Here is a 24,205-nt window from a genome sequence, read left to right as displayed (position 1 = left end):
GATTAAAATTGTTCTTCATTTTAAATATTGTATTGTTTTTCCTGTTTTTTGTGCACCACAAATAAAATATGTGCAGTGTGCATAGGGATTCGTTCATGTTTTTTTCAAACTATAGTCTGACCCCCAACAGTGCCTGAGGGACAGTGAACTGGCCCCCTGCTTAAAATGTTTGAGGACCCCTGCCTTAGACCCTGGAAATAGTCGTCATGGCTGGGCACTAATAGCCATTGATGGCCTTTTCCTTCAGGAATTCATCCTGTTCTCTTGTAAAGCCATGCAAGTGGTGGTCACTGCGACTTATTGTTGGAGCAAATTCTGTAGTTTAGCTGTGTGTGAGGAACTTCTTTAGTCTGCCTGGAATCTTCCAACATTCAGATTCATTGGATGGTTCTGGGATCTAGGTAGGATTAGGAGAGAGTGAGATGGAGAGCAGCATCTCTCTCAGTGAAAAATGTTTCTGGGGCAGAATGTGGCCCACCCGGATGCACCTCTCATTTTAACATTCAAGCATGTTCCCTGCACCCCACATTTTCAGACTCTGATTTGCGTGTTGCGTGTGCCACAGACTTGGCCAGCTCACACAGCTCTTTATGGCAGTGTGGTAATGACAGGAGCGGAGGAGTGACTTGACTAAGCTCTGTGAACACCAGCAGGGGTGTGGCAGGGACTATTCTTGGATGGGTGAGAAGACTTCATAGGAGCCTCCTGTTTCCTCTTCTCATTGGGGTTTAGCCCCAGGACTTTTCCAGTTCTCCTGCATTGATCTGCTTCAGAACCTATTGTGTTTCCTAATGGGGGGGGGGGCCCTCGTTGGAATGCTTGATCGCTTTCATTTCTTTCCCACAAGTTTGGCATATGGAGTTGACTTGTCTTTCCAAACTGATTCCGTTTTGATTATAGTAGCAACTATCTAGATGCCTCCGAGAAGCTTGCAAGGTTGCTTCCCTCTTTGGTATGCTGTCCCAGTGATATAGTGCCCCTGCACATGGAGGCTTCATTTTGCTCCTAGGAAGTGAAATAGTTCCTGGAGGTAGCACTTAAGCCCTTCAGGCTGCAAAGGTAGACTTGATAGTTACAGACGATGCATGACAAACATCATCAAGCCAGCTTCTCAGAAGTTGCAAAGCTTCATAGCACTGCAAAATTCCTCGCCCCGTATTTATTGAAAGCAGAATTAATTATGAAGAATAAGCAAGCTTAATTTGCTAGTATTTGGCATGATTGGTACACTTTTCAGAATTCATCTTTTCAAGACACAGAATTTGTATTTCATATATAATGTAATATTTAGGGTTGTAGTCGATGCTAGTCCTACTCAAAGTAGACTTACTGAACTTAATGGGCATGACTCAGGACAGTATTCAAATTGCGCGTTCCATCCGCACAAGGATTTCTGCTTGTGTGACAGAACTTCATCCCCGCTTCTTGTCCTACATCCTTCCCAAATCAGCTCCAAAGGGTTGGGGGAATCTCTAGAACAGGCATAGGCAAACTCTGCCCTCCAGATGTTTTGGGACTTCAACTCCCATCATCCCTGACCACTGGTCCTGTTAGCTAGGGATGATGGGAGTTGAAGTCCCAAAACATCTGGAGGGCCAAGTTTGCCTATACCTGGAAGGAAAGTTGGACTAGATGACCCTTGGGTCTCATTCAGCGCTAAGATTCTATGTTGCGCATGTGGGAATCCTTGCACTGGTGGAACATGGGCACTTAGGCTTGTGTCCAGTGTAGCACTAACAGGTTTCTTTATTTTGGTGGGTTCGCTATGCTTTGAACTGAGTTGGATGCAACTCTTAGTTCAGAGAATATGCATGGCCCTCAGGCCTCCCCTTGAGCTATTCAGGATCTGCTCCCCCCACCCCAGGGTGTGTTTTGGAGGAAGCTGCTCTCCAGACAATGGGGGAAGCTTTTACTTTGGATCAGCTGCCAAGTGCTGATCCACCCCAATATTTGATCCAGTCCAATAGGGAAAGCAGCAACCTCCTAATCCTGCTGCAATTACACATAAAGCCAAGGTTTGGGGCTGGGCTGCTGTAAACCCAGTTCTTCCTTCTTTCCTTCCAGATGAGGTGTTAACTGTTTGCTCATATATCCATTGCTATTTCTCAGTTTATTACCAAGGTAGATCTGGCCCTAAGTTTGGTCCTATCCAGGCTGCATTAATGTGGGGCATCAGGAGTGTTGTGTTAGCATTTCCTCACTTTGCTGTTGAGCGGAGTTCAGGATTTCACGGTGGACTATGTGGGTGAACAGAGGCTGGTGTGACTCTGCTGATTCTCTCAAGTGAGCTGAGGGTGTCAAAGTTTTGCCTTTCCTTGGGACGCTCAGGCTCAATTGGAGGCTGTTGCTGCATGCCTTAAAATAGCCAGTATTATAAGGTAGGAGCAAGTCTCTCACAAATAAAGCTCCACTTGCCATTTGATCACTGTTGTTCTTTCATCTGGGCTCTTTTTATCACTGTTAACTCTAATGGCTAACATGGTTCAGTTCAGCTTCTTTTGTTATAGCCATTTCAAAAGGCCATGAAAAACTTAAATCATCAAAAGATGAGTTGTTGTTTCCATCCATCTGTCTCGACAGACAATGGAGTGTGCCTCTAGGGGTGAAGTCAAACTTCTAGAGAATCACAGCACCTGCTGTGGCTGCAGAGACCAGGAACTCACAACTGCTGCTTGCCTCCCACATTGTTTTTGCTGCACTAGCAGCATCAAAGTGACTTCTCTGGGGCTCAAGCCTGGGCCGTGTGTCTGGAGGTCCTGGGCTGCCCAGATAACAAGACTCCCCTCTTTCTCGGCCTCACTGATGGGGTCCAAAGGAAAGCAGAGCAAGACGTTTGGCATCAGCTTGGCTGAAGGAGTTGCTGGAAGGAGACGTACAAGGTGCCATCCAACTGTCTTCAGGACTCCACTCCGGATTTGTGTAGCCTTTCCTCTCTTGCATGATTTCCCGCAAGGCAGCAGGCATGGATTTTTCCTCTGTGTGTGTTTTCTCCCAAAGACTTTCTCACAAATGAGTATAGCTTAACTTAATGTAACTTAAAAGAAATCTAGGGTTCTTCTGTGATCTAGTTGATAGCATTCCATGCCCTGATGTCAGCATGTTATAGACAAAGTATCCTGCAGGCTCTCCACCTAGTCACAAAACCTATGTGGCCAGAGTTCCTGAATGGGTGCAAAGCCTACGGCTGTTTGCACTAAGGCTCCCCTTTCAAGCAGCGGTGGAGAACCAATCCTCCAGGCTACATGGCTGCTCCACACCACTTCTTTGGAACATTCTGCTTTGCATGCAGAAGGTCCCAGGTCCAGTCCTCCAGTATTTCCAGGTAGGACTGGGAGGGTTCCCTACACCTGTCCCTACTTTAAAGCATTGCACTTAATGTGCAGACACTGGGATGCGTGGCCAACAGTGGGGGCAGAACTCAGTCGCCCTGTCCTCTCCATGCATTAGATGTACACAAGGAACAAGGAAGGGGAATCTGACCGCACTGTTAGTGAGCAATTGGGAAATAACACGGCTTGCAGGCTTCCCTCTCACACTAAGTAAAAGGGCGATGGATAGTTTTTAAGACTATAAGAAGAGTCTGCAAGATCTGGCCAGCGGCCCATCTAGTCCAGCATCCCCTTCTCACTGTGACCAACCAGGTGCCTGTGGGAAGAAAGCAAGCAGGACCTGAACGCAACTCTCGTGAACTGGTATTTGGAGGCATCCCACCTCTGGCAGTGGAAGAAGAACATGACCCTAGCCTTATCCTCCATGATTTTTGTCTAATCTACTGTTTAAACCAACCAAGCTACAACTGTTTTTAGGGTACCTTAAAAAAACACACCCCTACTTGTGGTGGTCACATTTATGAATGAATCTTTTCCTCAGTGCAGGGTGACTTAGGGCACATAGTGGCAAATTCCAAGTTGAGCAATTGTAGTAATGGATATGGTGCTCTTGTGCAACACCCCCCCCCCAAACCAGACTTTCTGTGGTAAGGAAAGTGATGAGGAAATGCCCTGGAAAGTGTGAGATAACAGTTGCTTCACACCCACCCCATGTAACCTCCCCACCAACAAATCAGAGTGACTGCTCAGTGGGCAGGCAATGCCATATATCCTCCCTACAACCTTTGTGCAAACAAATCAGAATAAATGCTCAATAAGAAGGCTGCCTGCAGTGACATCAGATGCTGCTCCCCCCTTAAATCTCAGCAGTGCTGGCTTGCACTCATTGGGACTGGCCGGCCAGAAGGCAGAGAGACCAGCAGTTGGTGAAGCCAGAGCCAATGACTGGCAGAAGCAACTAAGACTTGTTTGGTCTCTTTCCTCTGCCCTGCTAGCTCTAAAAAGGCAAACTGCCCCATATCTTTTGAGGAAATTGTGTGGCTCTTTCTTCTGAGGAACTGCCTGTCTGTCTCCCGCTCCTCCACCTTAATATTGGGATTTTTTTTAAGCAAAGAATGTGCCAGAATCTCCCTGTCCTTCTTCCTAACACAATGTTCTCCCTTTCTCTGGTATCTCATAATTTCCCACACTAGTCTGATTCATTTACTACATCCATCTCCCTCTGTTCCTCCAAAGGGCTCAAAATGTCATTCATGGGCCTCCCCACTTCTTCCCAGGGGCAGACTTTGGTAATATGGTGCCTTGAGCAAGGATTTGGCACCTCCTAACTTTGAGTAAAATATAAATATAGGTTGCAGCATTATTCTTGTTGTTGTTCTTAATTCACCCTCTGGGCTTGGCACCCTGGGCTGCCCCTTCCTCTGTGTTTGATCCTCACAGCAACCCTCTAGGCTTAGCCCTGTAGGCTAAGATCAGTTGACTGGCCCAAGGATGCCCAGGGAGCTTCATGGCGGAGTGAGGATTCAACCCTTGGCTGCCAGGTCCAGGTCTGACGCTCTAACCACTCCACCACACCTGCTGTCAGTTGATCTTGGCAGGATAGTTCCGGCTCCCAGGCTGAGCTACAAATCTGTTACCAGTTTTTCAGCTCCTGCTAAAAACCCACCTGGGGACGTGTGGGGTATGGGGCTTCCACATGTTTTTAATGGGCAGTGAGCGGCCCTCCCGCCTCTGTCTGGCCTCCTCCAGATCCTCTGCTCCCAGGCCTTGCTCCCTTCTTCTCCAGCTCTTTTGCCTGGCTGGGATGTGTCATGGAGCTGCAGTAATGGCTCTTGCCTGCCTGAAGGGAGAGATGTAGGAGCAGAAACGGTTGACCTTTGTGTAACTGAAACGACATAAAGATGGGAGTCACATCCGCTGCCCCACCCAGGGAGATGCCTATGAAGAAATGCAGCCTTCAGGCTGACAATGCCCCCCCCCCGGCCACTCCTTTCCATGTCATATTTAGGGTTTCAACCGCCTTGACCGGTTGAGGAAGCCTATTAAGATGGACACATTTCTATTTTTTGTTTTGAAGAATTTATAAACTGCTTGATTAAAAACAAACCAACCCCTAAGTAGTGCGCATAAAACAATTAATAATATACAAATAAAACCAGCAAAGTTTTAAATATTCAAAACTAATTTTATGTCTGGATAGGCATGCTGAATGTTTTTTTTTAAGCAGTTTTCTGAAGCAGTACAAGGCGAGTTTCTGCCTAGTGTTTATAGGCAGGGAGTTCCAAAGCACAGGTAGCTGCCACAAAACAAGACAGACACGCAGATGCAGAACAAATATCATGTCGCACTTGTAAAAGTGCACAATCTGCAGATCAAAGCGGTTGAATGGGTTTGTAGCGGGCAAGGTCCCAAGCTGTTAAGGGCTTTATATACTGATAATAAGACCTTGAATTTTGTCTGGTAGCAAATCAGCAGCCAGTGCAGATCTTTGAGCAGAGGCATCATGTGCTAGCAGGATCTCACTCTTGTTAGCAAGATGGTCACACACTGTGTTTTAACATAGGGAGCTGCAACAGGTCCTTCATCTGGCAAGGTGAGTTCTGGTTGAGCCATCTGTCACTCATCCTTCCACTCATCCTTCAGGCAGCAGACACCTGAAAACATTTAAAGTGGTGCCTGCACGTTATTTATTTTATTTTTATGTGTAAACTGCCCTTCAACTTGAAGGTTCCCAGGGCAGTTACAACATTTGATTAAAATATAATACAACAGACATAGCTTTCAAAAACCACAGAATCAATAAACATCCTCTACTTCCTAACACAATCATAGAATACCACAGTAAGGCAGCAGCAAAGGAATCGGTCCTTAAACCAGCTAGGTCCATAGGTCTGAACCAGCAAGCGCTTCTCCCATAGATTTGTAGTGGTAGACTAGCATAGATGATCTGATCTGTGAGTTTACTTTGGGCCATAGCTGTCAACTTACAGATTTGAAAATAAGGGACCAGCAGCCAAAATAAGGGACCTGCAGCCTCACCTGTTCCAGGCACTCCAGTCTTCCTGTCCTCCTGCTGTCTGGTCAAACTCATGCTGCTAGCTTCGAGAACACTGCCCAACCAACTTTGTAACCAGAGGTTCAACTGAATAGAATCTGAATCACATGCAGCACAAGGCCTATGCAGCCTCAACTTAAGATGGCTCCCCGGCCTGGCTTTGCACTGCAAAGTTTGCAGCAGCACGTGCAACAAAATGGCGTCCAGCATTCAAAAACCCCCTCAGCTTGCATTAACTAGCCACACACAAGGCATGCAAGCTCCACCCCCCAGTCGTTCTTAGACTTATTGGGTGAGCAACACAGCCTAGCAACACAGTTGGAGCCTCCCTCCTCCCTGGCCGGCAGGGAGGGAGGGAGAGGAGCTGCTTCCTTTGAAATTTAAGGGACATTTAAGGGACATCCATCAATAAGGGACAGCAGCGGGACATGGCGCTGGAATAAGGGACTGTCCCTTCAAATAAGGGACACTTGACAGCTATGCTTCGGGCGCTATTCCCCCCCCTTCCTCCCACCCCGCTTGATGGAACTGAGAGCTGCAGATGGAGCACGAGAGAAAAGATACAGAAGCTGAGGCTGGGAAGTTTGCAGCAGCATCTTCATAGCTTGGACTTCATTTTGCGCTAAAAGTGGTTGCTGCTTGTAGTTATTTAATGGTAGTGTTTCATCAGCTGGTGTCTTGAGCAGCAACCTCTGGAAACGAAGGGCTAAAAACCGGCGCTGCTCTCCCAAATTATCTGGTCCCTTTTCACTTTGTATTTCAGCTGGTTGACTAAAATCCCTTATTTTGGCTGCTGATCCCTTATTTTCGAGGCTGCTGGTCCCATATTTTCAAATCTGTAAGTTGACAGCTATGCATAATTCGCACTTTCTGAAACAATACATGAACCAAAAGGCAGTCAGCCTTCTCTGAATCTTGCAATGCCATTTTCCAGCCACGTAATGTTGTGTATGCTAAGGTAAGTATGCATTAAAATGCATGCATTGATGAAAGTAACATTGATGATGTAATGCAGAAATTCATTACATTAGGGGAAATGTTATTTGCCAAAGTGTATAAATTATGCAAAATTGCATACAAAAATGTGTATGTTGGAAATTCACAGTAAAAGGCTGATGAGGACTTAAAAACAAATGATACGGGAATGCAGAGAACTGAACATAAGATTGAAAAAATGAGAAATTGACAGAGACGGCAACTGATTGATTCACCCACCCCTTGTGGAGACTTGGTTCATTGCGGTCTTAGCCCCTGGGCTGTTGCCAGCAAGGTCTATCTGCCCCCCCCCCCCCCCGCATAAACAGCCGTGGCATGCTCAGGGATATGTCAGCCCAGCATCCTCTCCTGGGAGGTTGTGCTTTGCTGCAAACTTCCCAGCCTCAGCTGCAAAATATATGAATCAGGTCTTGTGGCTGTGAACTTCCTGCCTGGTTCTCCGGGTGCTTTTGCTTGTCTTCTGCCTCCCCCACCAAAGCCTCCTGGGCCAGCACTGCTCCCCCCCCCCTTTCCTGCTTCTTGATGAGAAGGAAGCAATATGGTGTGGCCTACGGCACCAAATGTCTGGCGCTGACAATTGCTTGCGTTTCTGGGGACCTCCCTTCCTCTCCTAGATCTAGGAGCCACTCCCACCCTGTAATGAGCCCTCTCTTGCTCCTCAAGCCAAAGTGACCTCCTGCTTTTTTGCTATCTCTCTAAATTGTTGCTCCATAGTGGTGGCAGTTAAGGGACGCAGGTGGCGCTGTGGGTTAAACCACAGAGCCTAGGACTTGCCGATCAGAAAGTCGGCGGTTCGAATCCCCGCGACGGGGTGAGCTCCCGTTGCTCAGTCCCTGCTCCTGCCAACCTAGCAGTTCGAAAGCACATCAAAGTGCAAGTAGATAAACGGGTACCGCTCTGGCGGGAAGGTAAACAGCGTTTCCATGCGCTGCTCTGGTTTGCCAGAAGCGGCTTAGTCATGCTGGCCACATGACCCGGAAGCTGTACACCAGCTCACTCGGCCAATAAAGTGAGATGAGCGCCGCAACCCCAGAGTCGGCCACGACTGGACCTAATGGTCAGGGGTCCCTTTACCTTTACCTAGTGGTGGCAGTTATGCCCATTTTCTGCCTCATTCTAGCTGATAAACACACACTGCCATTGCTGCTTCTCCATCCCTTGTTGTTGTTGTTTAGTCGTTTAGCCGTGTCCGACTCTTCGTGACCCCATGGACCAGAGCACGCCAGGCACTCCTGTCTTCCACTGCCTCCCACAGTTTGGTCAGACCCATGGTGGTAGCTTCAAGAACACCGTCCAACCATCTCGTCCTCTGTCGTCCCCTTCTCCTTGTGCCCTCCATCTTTCCTATCTTTCCCAATATCAGGGTCTTTTCCAGGAAGTCTTCTCTTCTCATGAGGTGGCCAAAGTATTGGAACCTCAGCTTCAGGATCTGTCCTTCCAGTGAGCACTCGGGTCTGATTTCCTTCAGAATGGATACGTTTGATCTTCTGGCAGTCCATGGGACTCTCAAGAGTCTCCTCCAGCACCAGAATTCAAAAGCATCAATTCTTCGGTGATCAGCCTTCTTTATGGTCCAGCTCTCACTTCCATACATCACTACTGGGAAAACCACAGCTTTAACTATACGGACCTTTGTCGATGAGGTAACATCTCTGCCTTTTGAGATGCTGTCTAGGTTTGTCATCGCTTTTCTCCCAAGAAGCAGGCGTCTTTAATTTTGTGACTGCTGTCACCATCTGCAGTGATCATGGACTTCTCCATCCCTGGAAGTCCATAAACCTTCAAGCAGCAGGTCACAATCTGGCTGGCTGTCTTCTGAAGAAAGACAAAGAGGTCAGTGGAAAGAGGAGAGAGAGAGAAATATGTACAGTGTACCTCTGGTTGCAAACGGGATCCGTTCTGGAGGCCCGTTCGCAACATGAAAAGAACGCAACCCACAGCGGCGCGTCTGTCCACGCTTGGGTTGCAATTCGCCGCTTCTGTGCATGAAAGACTTGTGGCCAAATTGGAAGTTGCATGGAAGTTTCGGGGCTCCTGCTTCCACTTCCTTGTTAAGGAAGGAAAACCACATTGCAGTAGGATGTTTTCCTCTCTGTGGCTTCAGGAAGAGGAGATTAGCATTTGGGAATTGTGGGAATGTCAGAGAATTCTGTCAAAAACAGACATGGAAGTGGAATTGCAGTGTTGATGCTCTGGCAAGGTAAACCCACCAGAGGGTACATTGCCAAACTTGGAGCTCTGCATGACGTCTGGTGTGGACCTTGGGCTATGCAGGGAGCAGAAGCAGGGCTAGAGGGCCTCTTGGGACTGGTTCACATGTGTGAACCAATCTGGATAACCTAAATATCAGAAGAGCATTTAATTCATTAGTTTACAGAGCATAACATGCATGCTCATCACTTGATCGCAAGTGGTCACTTGCATGTGAGAACCGGCTCTTGCTTGCTCCATCTGGCATGGCCGTCTTCCCAGCAGGCCAAGCATCATACAGCTGCGCTGGCAGGAGTTCAAAGTAAGTGTAGCCCAAAACATCTGGAGGGCACCTGGTTGGGGAAGAGAAATCTAGCAGTGAAAATGAAGGCATGCAACAACATATTTTATTGGGCTCCACTTACTCAGCCTAGATGTGTGCTGCTGGGAATATGCTACTATTATTACATATTTAGCAGTTATGATTGTAATTATTTTAATTAATAGCCATTCCAGGTTAGCCCTTTCTAGTCGGCTTTGCTGTCACATTCTTTGTCATAAAAATCTAGGGTCACCATTGTTCACTTTGTTGCAGTTGGGATTCCAGGTTAGGAGAAAACATGCCCAAGCAAAGCACAGGCAATAAACCATCAACCTGACTGTGAGGGACAGAGCAAAAGAAAAGTTGGATTTATAACTTTTATTATCACCTGGAGAGCATCACTGCAGCTGCTGTTACTGCTCCTCCAGGTGTCTGACATGGTTAGATCTGCAACTTGCTCTGCGCCCTTCTCTGCTTAGAGCTCCTTTCCTTGTCAGGCACTTGTGGTTGGCAAGGAGGAACCTGCAGGCTGGGGGCGGGCGGGCGGGGGGCGGAAGTGTGGTCTGTGACAGGAAGGCAAATGTCGGTCGCATCATGTGGTCTAGGAAGGAACCAACTGTTTTTCAGTCTTCAAGTTCCCCTTCTGGAGGGTGACTGTGCAGGAGAGAAACAGGGCTTTGGGGTGTGCTGAATCTTTGGAGACAATTGCTGCACCTCAGTTTGGGGGTTGTAGAGGTAGGTCCAGGATTTGAGGTCTCCTGAACAGAGCCGGGGCTGCAATTGCTTGGAGAATTGTGTGGTTTGGGGGTTCTAGCCCTGACAAAAAAATTGGGAAGCCCACTTCTAGGGTCCTTGAGTTGACATTATGGACAGTGTTTCTCTGTGAGGGAAATTGCAAGGTGCTGGAGAAAATAATATCTGAGGTATTTGGGGGGGAAGATTCCAGCTGAACTGTTGGAGAATATTCGTATGTAATTTCAGCCCCCATCAACAGAGTGGAGAACTTAGGGAACAACTGTTGATGAAATTTTATTATTCAAATGTAATTGGCAGCAGCAGTGGGCTTGTCCCCTACTCCTTCCAGTCTTCTCCTCCTCCAGTGAGAAGGCCCATCGCTTCATTCATCTACCTGTATGACCACCAACAATATAGAGGCATCCTCCCACTTACTTGGGCCCCCACATGCATAAATGAAAATTGTGTAAGTGGGGGAGCACCCTCTAAAAAGCTTCTAAACGCCTGTTTTTTCCTGCTCCCCCACTCTCCACACAACTTTTTCTTTAACTAGAGTTGAAGCTCTGGGGCCTCCTGGAGGCTGGAGGATGTGCGGAAAGGTGGCTGCTGCTGCCCTACCGCCTGCATCGGCTGCTAGGCAGGGAGGCTGAGCAGCCTTAACAAAGCCCCACTGGACCTCGTGTCTCTTTGGGGCTTCCTCCGTCCTCACTGATGTCCTCCTTGGGCCCTGGGGAGGGTTTCCTCACAAACCACAAGGACTCTCTAGCTCTCTCCTGCCATTTCCTCATATGATTTTATTTATTTATTTATTTATTTATTTATTTATTTATTTATTTCCCAGTGCTGTGCATGCAAGTGGTCACACACAAGTCAATCACACATATGGGGGGGGGGGGGTGTGCCTGTGCAGTTTAACTTGATAGTAGCCAAGCTGAAATTTCTCAAAAGGGAACTTACTTAGACTTTCCTCTCTCTCTAATATTTGTTATGTTTCTTTTGAGAAGGCTCTTTCTGCTAGTTGTTAGCATGGTCACCCTGCTTGCAAATTTAAGGCCGCTTTTGACACTCTCCACTGGCTAGTTTCACTCATGGCGGTTTTGCTTGCATGAGCTGGGAGTTTGCTGGATCCAGTCACTGCTGCATCACCTTTAGGTTTCCAGGAAGCTGCTGTGCCTGATATTGGTGGTTCCCCAGCCTTAAAAAGAAAAGCCACGTTGCACACATGAACCAGATGCCTCATGGTTCACTCCAGTAGCTGCCTAGCAAGAGCTGCAGAGCAGGGAGGAAGAAGGAACTCAGGGCTATTTCGTTGCCTCTGTGGAAAGAATAGCTGCCTTTGACCCTCTCTCAGCTGTCAACTTGCAGCAGCCATTCCCCTGCTTCCACCCCAGCTGGTCACTTACTGGTCATTGTAACTGGTGCCTGTGGTTGCTTTCTTCATCCTCCCTCTGCATCTTTTTGCTTAGGTGTGATGTGTTTTAGACTGTAAGCCTGAGGACAGAAAATGTCTTACTTCTGGTCTTCATATGCTGCTCTGAGAGCCTCTTCAACTAAAGAGCAGAATAAAAAATAAAAAAGCTTTACATGACCAACTAATAAATGAATGAATAGAGTTGTCCTGGTAATTGGGGAGGAAGAGGCAGAGCATCTGCTTAGCATGTGGAGCACCCCAGGTTCAGTCCCCAGCATCTCCAGGACGGGGTAGAAGGAAGCCTTGCCTGAAAGAGCTGCTGCCAGTTGCTGTGGACAACACTGCACTCGACTCGGCGGCACAAGGCAGCGTCCTCTGCTTCCGGGGCCAAGAGCACTTCCTCATCTTCTCCCTCCTGGAACGCACAGCCATTCCTTCCTATTATCCACCAACATTCCCATCACCCTCTCTTGACAGAATTCTTATCCTTTGCTTTTCAGGCCCACAGGGTCTGCTGGTGGAACTGCCATGGCGGTGAATGTGAATCTCATGGGTCCTGCTCCATGGGGCTTCCGCATCACAGGGGGACGGGACTTCAGGAAGCCCATCATAGTATCTAAGGTAGGTACCCTGTCTCCTGTTTCTCCCACTGGCTGCCCATATAGTGCAGCAGAGCTCCCCTTCTGGCCTGTGGGCCACATGATGGATGTTGCTGATGGGGTAGGCAGTTCTGCATGGAAAATGACCTGCTGCTTCTTATACTGCTGTCTTGTACTCTGGAAAGTCAGACAGCGAGAGATCCACACACAGCAAGGAAACGTAAAGTGTGTATAGCAATGAAACTTAACTCCCACACCGCCCTCTGCTAACCAGGTAAGATTGTCTGCTGTTCCTTACTTGGAACCTTCAATCAAGAAGGGAAAAGGGGGCCCCTGCATAAAAAGGTTGCCGTGTGGAAAACCCCGGTCAGGGTTCCAGTCACTCCATTCCATTTTCCGTCTTCTCTAGTTTTCTGTTTCATTGCCCTCCCTCAGTTAGCCAGCATTTTGTACCTGCTGAGCCTGCTCAGTCCTCGTGTTTCATTTTCTTAAACAATCCACAAAACATAAGCATCCTCCCGGGTTTTATACATCTCCCGCCAAGGAACATGTACAAGGAACATTACATTAGGGAAAACTGTTTTGGAAAATGGGGTATACTAATAAAAACGGCATACAAAAATATGTTTATTAGGATAAATTCACATTAATATGTTGATTAATTTTCATGGGGGTATTTTTTTTTAACGTGCAGATTGCTGCAGAAATGTGGAGAGCTGAATTTAAGTTTTAAAAAATTAGAAATTGAGAGAAACCAAAATTAACAGGTTTGTCCATCCCTTTTGGTGCCCTGTCCCACTTATTTTAAAATCTTGTCTTTCTTGATTGATTTCCATTGCCAGTCCCCAGTTCCATCCCTAGGGACATTTAAAAACACCTTCTGAGTGTGAGACAGGAAAGGACCCAACCAAACTCGGTTTTCACGGAGCTTGTCTCTTCCTCAGTCTTCCATTTCCAGCCACTCTCTTCCTCTGCCCTCCCACCTGGTTGTCAGTTTTCCCCTTTCAATAGTTGTTCAGAATTCTGTGGGCCCTGAGTGTTTTCCCAAGTGCACAGTGGTGCCGCCTTGGCTGCACAAGTATGAGCACTCAAAACATTGGAGGCAGAATTATAGAGATGGGATGCTAACTGGAATGGGCTGCTAAAGAGAGGAAGATGAGCAGGTGTGCTGTGTGTGACATGAAGACAGTCACAAAACTCTGATGTGGACGAGACTTAATCTGTGGGCCACACAGGTGAGATGCACTTGACTATATTGTAGCTGGAAGCTTCAGCAGTTACTTGCACAAGGAGGCACAGTGCATTAACTCAAACAAAAAAGGTTTGAATCCGCGTGCCAGGGTGAGCTCCTGTTGCTCTGTCCCAGTTCCTGCCAACCTAGCAGTTCAAAAGCACACCAGCGCAGTAGATAAATAGGTACCGCTGTGGCAGGAAGGTAAACAGCATTTCCATGCACTCAGACTTCCATCACTGTATTCTGTTGCACCAGAAGCGGGTTAGTCATGCTGGCCACAGGACCCAGAAAGCTGTCTGTGGAGAAACGCTGGCTCCCTCAGCCCGAAAAGCAAGGTGAGCGCTGCACCCCATAGTCGCCTTTGACTGGGCTTAACTGTCCAGGGGTCCCTTACCTTTACCTTTACCATTGCCTCAAACTAAACAGGCTCTGTTTTGCTGAACAACTTGCTGGGTGCTCTGAGTGGAATTTCCTGTGGAAAAGTGGGAGTGAAGAGATTGGTTGGCCCGGCTGTTCCTGCATTGAATGTCTTTGGGGTTTTGCAGGACATCCTGGAATGCTGAGCATATTATTTTTTTTAATGTGCTGCTTGGGGCAGAAGGTTTAAAAGGAAGCTGCCCCTTTTTCTGGGCTGGGCACTGAGCCAAGTGTGACCCTTCAGTTTATAATGAGGAGAACAGATCCTGTTTACCATTTCTTCAAGGAACCAACTCCCTGGGAACAGACTGTAAGTCTATGGTGCTGCACATGGAGACTGTAAGCAGCAGGGGTCTAATATACTTCTTCCTTACTCCCCTCTCCAGGGCTGGGCAAGGGAATATCCCTGCTCCCCCTCCCCCCGGTTGGCACAAAAGGAAGCAGAAGGTGTTCTGCCCATGCTGTTTGCCCCATTGCTGGGCAGATTGAAATCAGAGTGGAATCTCTTCCAAAGCATTGCTATGGAAGTGTAAATTTCTTAAAATAAAAAAATAAACAGTGCCAGAATCTGTTAAAGGCACAGAAGCAGCAGCCTTGGTGAGTAAGGTGGCCACTTGCCCCAAATACAGGAAATATGTAATAAAAAAGAGAGCAAAAGGCGACATAAATCTGAATAAAATGTCACATGCTGATTTACATGTGAAGATGCAGATGTAGAAACAATTGCCGTAATTGAATGTAAAAAATGCAAAGCCTTTCCTCATAGTGGGGGAAACTGTGACCAGGTGACCTGCGTGGCTGCTCCGTCTCCTGTCCAGGCGCTGACTCTGGGTGGGCAACTTCCAGACGCTCCCCCCTCCTTTGGGTTCTTGGTCTTTAACTTGGACTTGGACTGGGTGGCCTTTCCTGAGCTCCTTCACTTGGACGGCTGCCCTCTGTAAAGGCTGAAGCTGAAGCTGAGAAGGTTGGGGGGTCTGGTCAGTGTCTCTGGGGGCTGAGGACCCTAGATGCTGCCTTGTGTTCTGTGGAAGAAATGTAGGCTGTCATTAGATTTGCTGCTGCAATGGTTGTGTGGGTTAATCATTGGGGGCCAGGCCTCCCCAACACAGGCTTTTCTGTTGGAGATGTTAGGGACTTGTTTATGTGATCTGGGCTGCCTGAGATAGTTTCAGAGGTTGCTATTATCCTAAATCAGCAACCGCCTGTTTGCATTGCGAAGGAGGTTTTTGAGTGATTCAGCCTCACCCCTTGGGTGGTCATTGTGTGAGCAGGGAATTCTGTATTCCGCCCACCAGGTGTGCATAAAGAGAACCTCACTTTTGCTCATAGCCTTTCACGATGATTTATCTTGGAGAACTTGAGCAAGGTGAGTCAAGGGCCACACGTTTTCATTAGCAAGTCTTTCCTCACCTCCGGTTCGCTGGTGCCTGTGGACTTTGCATTTGTAAATGAATTGGAGTCTGAAGTGAGTTAAGACTGACTTGTTCCAGAATTGCAGTCTGGTGTCTAGGGATCCATGTTAAGGAATAGAGCCGCCCAGTATTAATTCTGGAGAGAGATCTCCTCCTGCTCCCTTGGGTTACCAGGTGAACACCTTTGCCTTGGCAACAGCCTTATTCGTTCACTCAGTTATAGACAAAATATTAATTGCCAGCTTTCTGAGAGGAGAAAGTCATAAGGTGAGCAAACCTGTGGTCAGACACTTGGCTAGAGAGTGGTCACTGTTTTACTGCAAAAACAAAACTAGAATAAGAGTCACAGATGTTGTAAGGGATAAGGGTGTTGTTGTTTTGGTCTCTTTACTAGCATTTCAACAGCATCACATGTCACAATAATGCATTGTTAACATCCAGATGTTTCCAGAATACAGGACAAAAGAAACATTCAGTATTTATGTAGCTGCCTTGAGCGCTATTTTGAAATGGAACAGTATGCTATAAATTATTGTAATAAACTGCAGTGTTTAAGGGAATCTTTAACAGAAACTATCACTGGAGTACAAAGATGGTTAAAATATTGCAAGACACTTACAGAATCATGGAACTGTAGAGTTGGAAGGAACCCCAAGGCCATCTAGTCCAACCTCTTGCAATGCAGCGATCACAGCTCAAGCATCCCTGACAGATGGCCATCCGAACTCCAAGGAAGGAGAGTCCACTGCCTTCATGAGGTAGCCAGTTCCATTTTTGAACAGCTCTTACCAGCAGAAAGTTCTTCCTAATGTTTAGTTGGAATCTCCTTGTAATTTGAGTTACATTCAGATTATATCATTGTTTCCAATACATCAATTGATAAAGAGCAACTCCGAGATTGCTCAAAATTTTTGTGTGATCTCCTTCCTTCTTTTAATTATATACTTTCTTTAAGCCTCCCCATTTCTGCAATTTTTCAAATGTTGCAAAACCAATCTGTAGCCCAGCATGAGAAAGACCATCAGCAGATGCTGTTTATTGGATATCCAATTCTTCATGGCTGCCAAACGCTTTTATATAAGGAGTGTGACACTTCTTTGTCTTTAGAATTATCCATCACACTCCAATAATGTAAGTTTAAGATTGAAGGGATGTTGTAATTCAACAATCAACCTCATTGCATGAACAATTCTTTCCGTCCCCCTCCCCTGGTAGGCACACATTTCTGGACACGTGGATTTTGCTGTGCCATGTAATGGAGTGATTTAAAGTAGGGTGAAAGTGCTTTTAAAATAATAAGAAAGGCATTTTACAAAGTGACCGGCATTATGGAGATTACTCTCTGGATGAATTTAGAAATTGGCACTTCTCCGAAAAGCAGTGGGCCTTGTTAAAAAATACTGGTTGTTTTGCCAGTTTTGTATTTTGCTCTTTGTGGTCTTCATGGCAGTAACTTGCTTAGTCCATAATAAGATGTTCTAGCATAAATGCACAGTGACTTAGTTTCTTTCCCCAAATTGTCAAATGCACATGGTGAAGCAGAGCCAAACATTTCAAAAGGCCATGTCACAATACGCTTATTAGCCTTTATGGTGCAACAGGAATCTTTCGATGTTTTTGCTACAGCAGATTTAACTCTGTTACTCTTCTGGAATGTTTTCAGTCAGATTTAATTAACTTTTTTCTATTAAGCATAACACATTGCAAATCCACTTTTAATCTTTAAGATGGGCGGGTGCAGAGACTCTTAATAGGGGTTAATTTAGCCCATGTTATTAACTAATCCAGACAAATCCTTTGTGCAGACGTTTGTTTGGCTATGGGGACAGAGCCAGGGGAAGCCAACTGTCCAAACTCCATAGCACTTTGAGATTTTATTATATTAAGCAGTCTAACATGTTAAATAAATAAAGGAGCTGGTGGGATAGAATGTCTGCTATTCATCTGCCTTCGTCTTGATGCACAGTTGGGCATGGCTTGTTCCCAGGAGTCACATTTCAGCTTGATGTGTCTCTGCCTTTCTCATTCTTCATGCAGGTGACTGAGCATGGCAAAGCAGCTCTAGGTGACCTTCGTCCTGGTGATGTCATAATCTCCATCAATGGAGAGAGCACTTCCGAGATGCTCAATGTGGAAGCACAGAACAAGATTAAGCAGAGCTCTGGGCAGCTGCAGCTGCAGGTGGACAGGTAAGGTTGCCTGTAGCAAGGGCCGAATTAACCATAAGCAATTGCGCCAGAGGTTCCTGGCCCCCTAGTTTTGGGGAGCCAAATCAGAGCATCCATTCTTTCACTGTGCCTTTAATGATGTCATCAGTGAAAGTAAAATAAAGGAATACTGAAAGGCACAAAACTGGAATGAGCAATGTCAATAATCAGACATAAGAACATTTTAGTGCTTTTTTCCTGGACGGACAGTTGCAGTCCTTCTCTCCATTTCCATTTGGGTTGTGGACAAATAGGGCTGCCATTCTGCAATCCTGCTGCTTTGGGAAGTTCTAGCAACTGCTCTCCTGTCTTGAGGGGGACAAGAACTGCTGTTTTAGGAGCTGGGGAGGATGCTTTTAGCTCTTAGTTTCAGCTGCAGTGGGTTGTCCTTTCTTTTCTGTGTCAGTTAACAAAAGGCAAGTATGGTGCTCTCTACCAATTGCTTGGTTCTCCCACAAATGCCATTTAATTTCATAAAATTCAAGATATAGATCCGTGGTTGCTGAGCAAAGGCCCATGGATGTTCCTGCATTGAAAGTGAGGGGCCTTATTTAAAAGGAAGGAGGAGGAATACATCCTGTCAAGAGCGACTTACTGTAAACAGAAGCTGGAGTAGAGAGTGGAGTGTTGCTCTCTGGGTAACTTGCAGAAGATTGGAATTGGAACACCTAAAAAGTTTGCCACCTCCACTGCTGAATTTGACTGCTAAAACACTTGGGGGGAACCAGCTGTGATTTTTGGGGTGTTACTGTGAGCTCAGTTCTGGTTTTGAAAACAAACTCTTGTGCTGGACATGTGCTCAGATGCACCCTCTTCCGTAATCCAAAATGAATCTCTTCCACCCTACAGTTTCGCATCTGGATCTGGTTGGCAGATTCATGAGATGCTAGTAAAAAAAAAAAAAAAAAAAAAAGAGCAAAATCAAATCAAATCAAAACAACAACAATTTAGGCTATGCAAGGCTGACATCTGCCCACTCTTGAGATAAAGACGCGAAGGGACGAGTGGACCGGTTGCACCAGGAATAGGAATGGACTGTGTCTGTCCAAAGTGGGAACTGTGAGGCTACTGCCTGTGGCCTCCATTATGGGAAGCGCCCTCAGGTTCCTGGCCATTGGTTCACGTTCTGCTGTGGGTTAAAGGCTTGGGAGGTGGGCAGGGCCTCCTTGGATTAACTCCTGGAGGCTTCTGTTAATGTTGAAAAAGAGCAGTAAGAAGTAACCCAGTCCCAGTTCTCAGGCCAGTTAATGCAAACAAACTGGGGTGACAGACAGGGTGCTAGGACTTTTTACATTTTAAGAACACTCTTAAAGAAGTGTATATTAAAACCTATGAGCATTTAGGTGTTTGCTGTTTTGTGTTATTGTGACATTTCCCTTCTCCCAGCAAGGTCTGTCCTTAGGAGCCCACTCTGGGCCTGCTTGTCATATGTGGGGACTGCAGGGGTCAGACACTCTGAAATGGTGCACCCAGCCATCTCCTTGGCTGTACCCTGGAAGGTGCAGGGCAAAGCAGCTAAAATCCCTGAACTTTTGTGTACATAGGGCATGAGGTCTGTTCTGAATACAGCTTGTGGGTTATAAGGACAGAGCCAGGGGCTGGCTGGCTGGAGTTGACTGACTATTGGTTTCCCTTGCGCAGTGTTCAGGAGCTGTATTTTTTGGCTCTGAGAGCATGCTAGTGGTTTGCAAAGCAGCACAAAGCTAAGCTGGGGCGGATTAGCTGGGAAGAGAAGCAGCTTGGGCAGTTGTTTTCCTGCTGCCCAGGTCTGACTGGTTCTAGAGCCTGGGGCTGTTCTTGGGGAGTAGGGGGGAAGGGGCAGTGCTTGTCTGTATATTCTGTGCCAAAGGGAACTTGGGAGGTGTAGCTTGGTAAGCCCTGCAGATGAGGGGTGTCCTGTGTGAGGGGGTCAAAACCAACTTCTTGGTGCTGCTCTGGTTCTGCTCTATTTATACCGGTGTGTCTACTCTACATGCACAGATTCTGTGGCCAAGGAAGATCAAATTCTACCATAAGAATTATGACAGAAACCTAATCTGCACAATGCATGTTTATTGCAGTGTATTGTTATTTTATTGTTATGTTTTTGTAGAATTAAGATGGATTTTGATTAAGCACAGGCCTGGCAGATGCCAAGGCAAGAGAAAAGGCTTTTGAGGAGGGGAGTGAGGCAGCTGAGGCATGAGAACAGAAAGTTGGCTTAGAGGGGGGAGGAGGAATAAAAAAAGCCTTACTCTTAGGTAGCTGAAATATTTGCCTGAAATTTGCTCTGCTTTTGAGCCTCAAGTTTCAAAGTACTTTCAAAATTTCTTTTGTCTGCTGAAAGGACTAGAAAGCCTGCCAAGAACGGTTCCCAGTGTAGTGTGTGTGTGATCATTTCTTCTCAATGGGAGGTGGGAGAAATCCTAAAAAACTAACTTGCTTTTGTATGAGTACATTTTAAACAACCCCATTGACTAGCACCAATGGTGGGCTCAAAAAATAACAGCCCAGCAGTCTAGTCTTACTTTTCCTGCTGCGCCTGGCATCCAGCTATCAAAGCTGGCAAATTAAAACTCCTTGGTGCAGAGAGAGGGAGCAACAGAGCGCAGAGGACTTTTTGGGCAATGGGAGAGAGCTTGTCTCACCGCCAGGGTGGGGCAGGCCCTTCTGGGATTCTGTTGTTGGGCAAAGCATGCTACAGAGCACAGGACAGATGTGTGTGGAAAACCTCAGCCCACTGGCACTCTCCTTGCTAATCCTGAATGTCCCTTTTCAAACTCTTAATGGTGGCAATTGATACTTGTTTTGGAAGAAGGTTTACAAAAACAAAAAAAGCTCTGTGTTTGCAAACAGATTCTCCTCCTTTCAAAGGGCCTGTGAAAGTGAAGTAAGCCAGAATAACTCTGCTTCGAGGCGTGTTGAAGATGCACCTCCCGCTGGGTCCGGTGCTGGAGTCTTCCTGTGCCCTGTTGCATAAGCCCAGCTGGGTCTGTAATAATCCCACATGAGCCTGCATGTGACTGCAAAGCTAGTGAGCTGTGAAGTAGCCTTTGGGGCACTGCACATGTGGGCAAGGCTGGCAGTATTGCCCAGGGCGGGGAAACGGGTAGCAATCTCCTAGTCTCCGATGAGTCAGACTCTGTGACAGACGAAACTTGGCCTTGTCTTGGGGGTGGGGAGAGGGATGGAGGGGAAGAAGCAGACTGTTGCATTGTGTAAAGCCATTTGACAACAGGCCGCTGTCCAGGGTGTGGTCTTCTAGTGGCATGACTCAGATATTCTCTTTCCCCACCCAGTGCTGGCCGATACTGGAGTTTGGCCCGCAGCCTCCGGTGCAGCACAGCTGAGTTCAGTTCATGAGGGAGTCCTGGAGTGCGTGGGGGTGGGGGCAGTGGCTGCGGAGCGGGGTACAGCCCTAGCTCAGGTTCCTCGAGTTCCTTTCTGGTGCCCGATCTGTGCTATCCACTTAAAGCGGTATTGCACCGCTTTGCACAATTGTGGCTTCTGCCAAAGAATCATGGGAACTGTAGTTTGCTATGAGTTGTAAGAGTTGCTAGGAGACCCCTCCCGCCCCCCAGCTACAATTTGCAGAATGGTTTAACAATCAATCTCCTTCACAGGGAACTCAGGAAATTGTACCTCCGTGAAGGAATAGGGGTCTCCTCCTAACAACTCTCAGCATCCTTTACACGGCTTAAAGCGGTATAATTGTGTTTTCATTATGCCGTGCGGGTGGTGCCTGGCAGCTGGGGTTCAACCTGAACTGTCCCACTCAACACCCGCAGTGTGAGCCTTGACATGGCCTTGTCACGCCTCTCCTAGCTTGCAGGCTCTGGCTTGTAGGCTCACAGTGCTGTGGCATGCGCACATGAGTGTTCTGCAGACCAGCTGGGCAGGGTACAGCAACATGCCTTTCTGCACCACTTGGCCACTTGGTCAGTCTTCTGCCTCACTGCTGGGTCCCCTTTCCTTGTTTCTTCTGCTTTTGACATGCAATGGATGCTAGATGAGAGTTGGAAAGTCTTAATGTATCTTGGCACCACCCCAAAACCGACAAACCGAACTGAAGGAGCTTCAGGAGGCAGCATTCCTCTCATTCCGGGGCCTTCGGCTCATCTTTTTCTCTTCCTCCTCCACCCTCTCTGGAGCAGGATGCTTCTCCCCTGCCCCCACCCTACAGTTGTCGTGGGGCGCTTGGAGCTCTTTGAGTTAGCTCAGTGCTGGGTGCCTTTTTGCCTCTCTTTCTCTGAAGTAGCAAACATTTCTCCCTGAGTTTCTAACTGTTCTTTGGAGTTTCTGACTGTTCTTTGGAGACCCCTTCAGCCATAGCCAGGTGAGGACTTGGGCTTGTGTGTTGCTCATTGCCAGGGATGTAAGAAAGCTTTGGTTTCCATTCCAGCCTTGCGTTCATCTCATACAGCACTGTTTCCTTTCTGTTGCAGATGGGCTTCTTACTGTCCACTGTGGTGTTATATATAAATCAAGTTATCATTACACAATTCCACACCATTCATTTCAATGCAAAATAAATACAGTGCAAATTTTTGGGTAGTATGAATTATGTATCATTATGTATCATTTGTGGACTGGAAATAATAACAGCTAAAACAGATCATATTTGCTGAATAGATTTCCGTTGTGGAATGAGATGAATGTTAATATAAACAATTTCCATTCACACTTCCACCTAAATTCTCCAACATCCCTACTTCCTGCTGCCATTGTTCCTTGACCACTTGGGGGCAATTCCCGTTCGCAACCCTCTGTCTCCACTCTGTTCCAGAGATTTCCCTGTGTGCCCTGGAGGTTTCTCCCTGGTGTAGGAATTCCCTCTATCCCTCTCCCTCTTCCTGTAAGTGTGTGCAGCATCCCCACACGGTGGACACCCATTTTCCTGCACAGGAGGAGCTGCACCTAGTATTTTTTTAAAAGGGGGGGAAGGCCCATAGCTCTGTGGTAGAGCATTTGCTTTGCATGCAGAAAATCCCGGGTTCCGTCCCTGGCCTCTCCGGGGGGGGGGGGCTGGGGGGCTGGGAAGGTCCCCCGCCTGGAACCCCAGAGAGCCATTCCCAGTGGCTGGGAACAAGATGAGCTGGCTGGACCAGCTTGGGGGGAGGCAGCTTCCACCTATAATGCTTCAGACAAATGTCCAAAGTGCATCATGCACCTCATCCTGGAAGTTACAGTACAGCACTGTTTTGCCCAGATGGGGAGTTTTGGCTGAGGGAACAGTGACTTACTTGCCTAAGGCCACCTAAAGAATTTGTGACTGAGGTGAAGTTTAAAGCGGGGATTTCCTCTCTTGCACTTTTTACCACTAATATTCAAAACTTGTTCTTCAGATAACACTCAGGAAAGATACTTTGGGGGTTTTTAAGGCTTAGGTTCTGAGAAGTCGCCACTTGATCTTGCCTGATTCTTGGTGGAAAGCCATTTATGGTCATGCGGATTTTCAGGCCCGTCTACATCAGCCCTCCCCGTCTTCCTTTCTGCCCTCCTGGAAGCTTCTCAACCTGATTTTCAGACTCTCCACATGAAACTCTCTGGCTGAAGCTACCTCAGTCTGGCCTTGGTCCCACCCAGATCTGGCTGGCTTGGAGCTGGGCCTCTTCTTTGCGGAGCCCAGAACAGGCCCCCTCCGCCTCCTTCGGTGGGGCCAGGGGTCCGCCTTTATTTTTATGTTGGCTACAGTCTGCCATAGGAATGCAGAAATGCATTGCATAAATTGGTGAATAGAACCTCTTTGAAAAATTACTGGGCGGGGGGAGAGCCTCTCATTTATGAAGTATTCCCTCCCCAACTCTTTTAAGCCCATAAGCATATTTGGAAATGTAGGAAACTGTTGTGCTCACTACAAAATATGAATTTCACATAAGAGAACTGGCAATACCCAGACTCCCCCCCCCCTCAAAAGACCTAGGCAAATCACTCCTGTACTTTAAAACACAGACAAAAAGTAGCATAACAAGGCTCTCCAAGCAAGCAACCCCCCACAACTGAACAACCACAAAAGGCAACCCCCCCCCCAATTTAAAAAATAGAAATTGAGAAGAGCAGACGCCTTGACAGGCACCATGGGATGTGCATCTGAGGGTGCCCCAGGCAAGAACCCTAGTTTAGTGGCAGGTCCTGGGTTGCATCCCTGGCAGACTCTGGAGACAAATTGATATAGATGGACCCAAGGTATAATTCAGATTTGAAAAATAATTCCTTCTTTGTGTGCCTTTTCCTTTTCCTTTTTTCCCCCTTTTTTTGAGGAGTTTTGTCCTTTACTGACCCTTACTTAAAAGTCTAGGAGCTGGGAATTATTTTGCAT

At 47.1% G+C, this 24,205-nt stretch overlaps 2 protein-coding genes across 4 annotated transcripts in view; one reads left to right on the top strand and one right to left on the bottom strand.

Annotated features, from left to right (window-relative positions):
• Positions 1–24,205, bottom strand: part of LOC308464205 (uncharacterized protein) — a gene marked incomplete at its 3' end in the record, with an annotated part of 365,536 nt that overhangs the window by 175,330 nt on the left and 166,001 nt on the right. The gene's annotated exons all lie outside the window — the stretch shown is intronic.
• The window catches only part of PDLIM2 (PDZ and LIM domain 2), a 53,210-nt gene that overhangs the window by 3,890 nt on the left and 25,115 nt on the right, over positions 1–24,205 (top strand). For 2 of the 3 annotated variants that reach the window (XM_080982565.1, XM_080982563.1), the window contains exons 2-3: positions 12,539–12,659; positions 17,738–17,889. In XM_080982565.1, coding sequence (XP_080838691.1) covers positions 12,567–12,659; positions 17,738–17,889 — 245 coding nt within the window. In that variant the 5' untranslated portion in view covers positions 12,539–12,566. Of the gene's footprint in view, positions 1–10,502; positions 10,628–12,538; positions 12,660–17,737; positions 17,890–24,205 lie in introns of those variants that run through there. The other variant, XM_080982564.1, reaches the window with a different exon arrangement.

The sequence above is a fragment of the Podarcis pityusensis genome (genome assembly GCF_964106645.2).
Source record: "Podarcis pityusensis genome assembly, chromosome: 15".
Lineage (NCBI taxonomy): Eukaryota > Metazoa > Chordata > Lepidosauria > Squamata > Lacertidae > Podarcis > Podarcis pityusensis.
The sequence above is the reverse complement of the archived record's forward strand: the minus strand, read 5'-3'. Positions and strand labels throughout refer to the sequence as shown.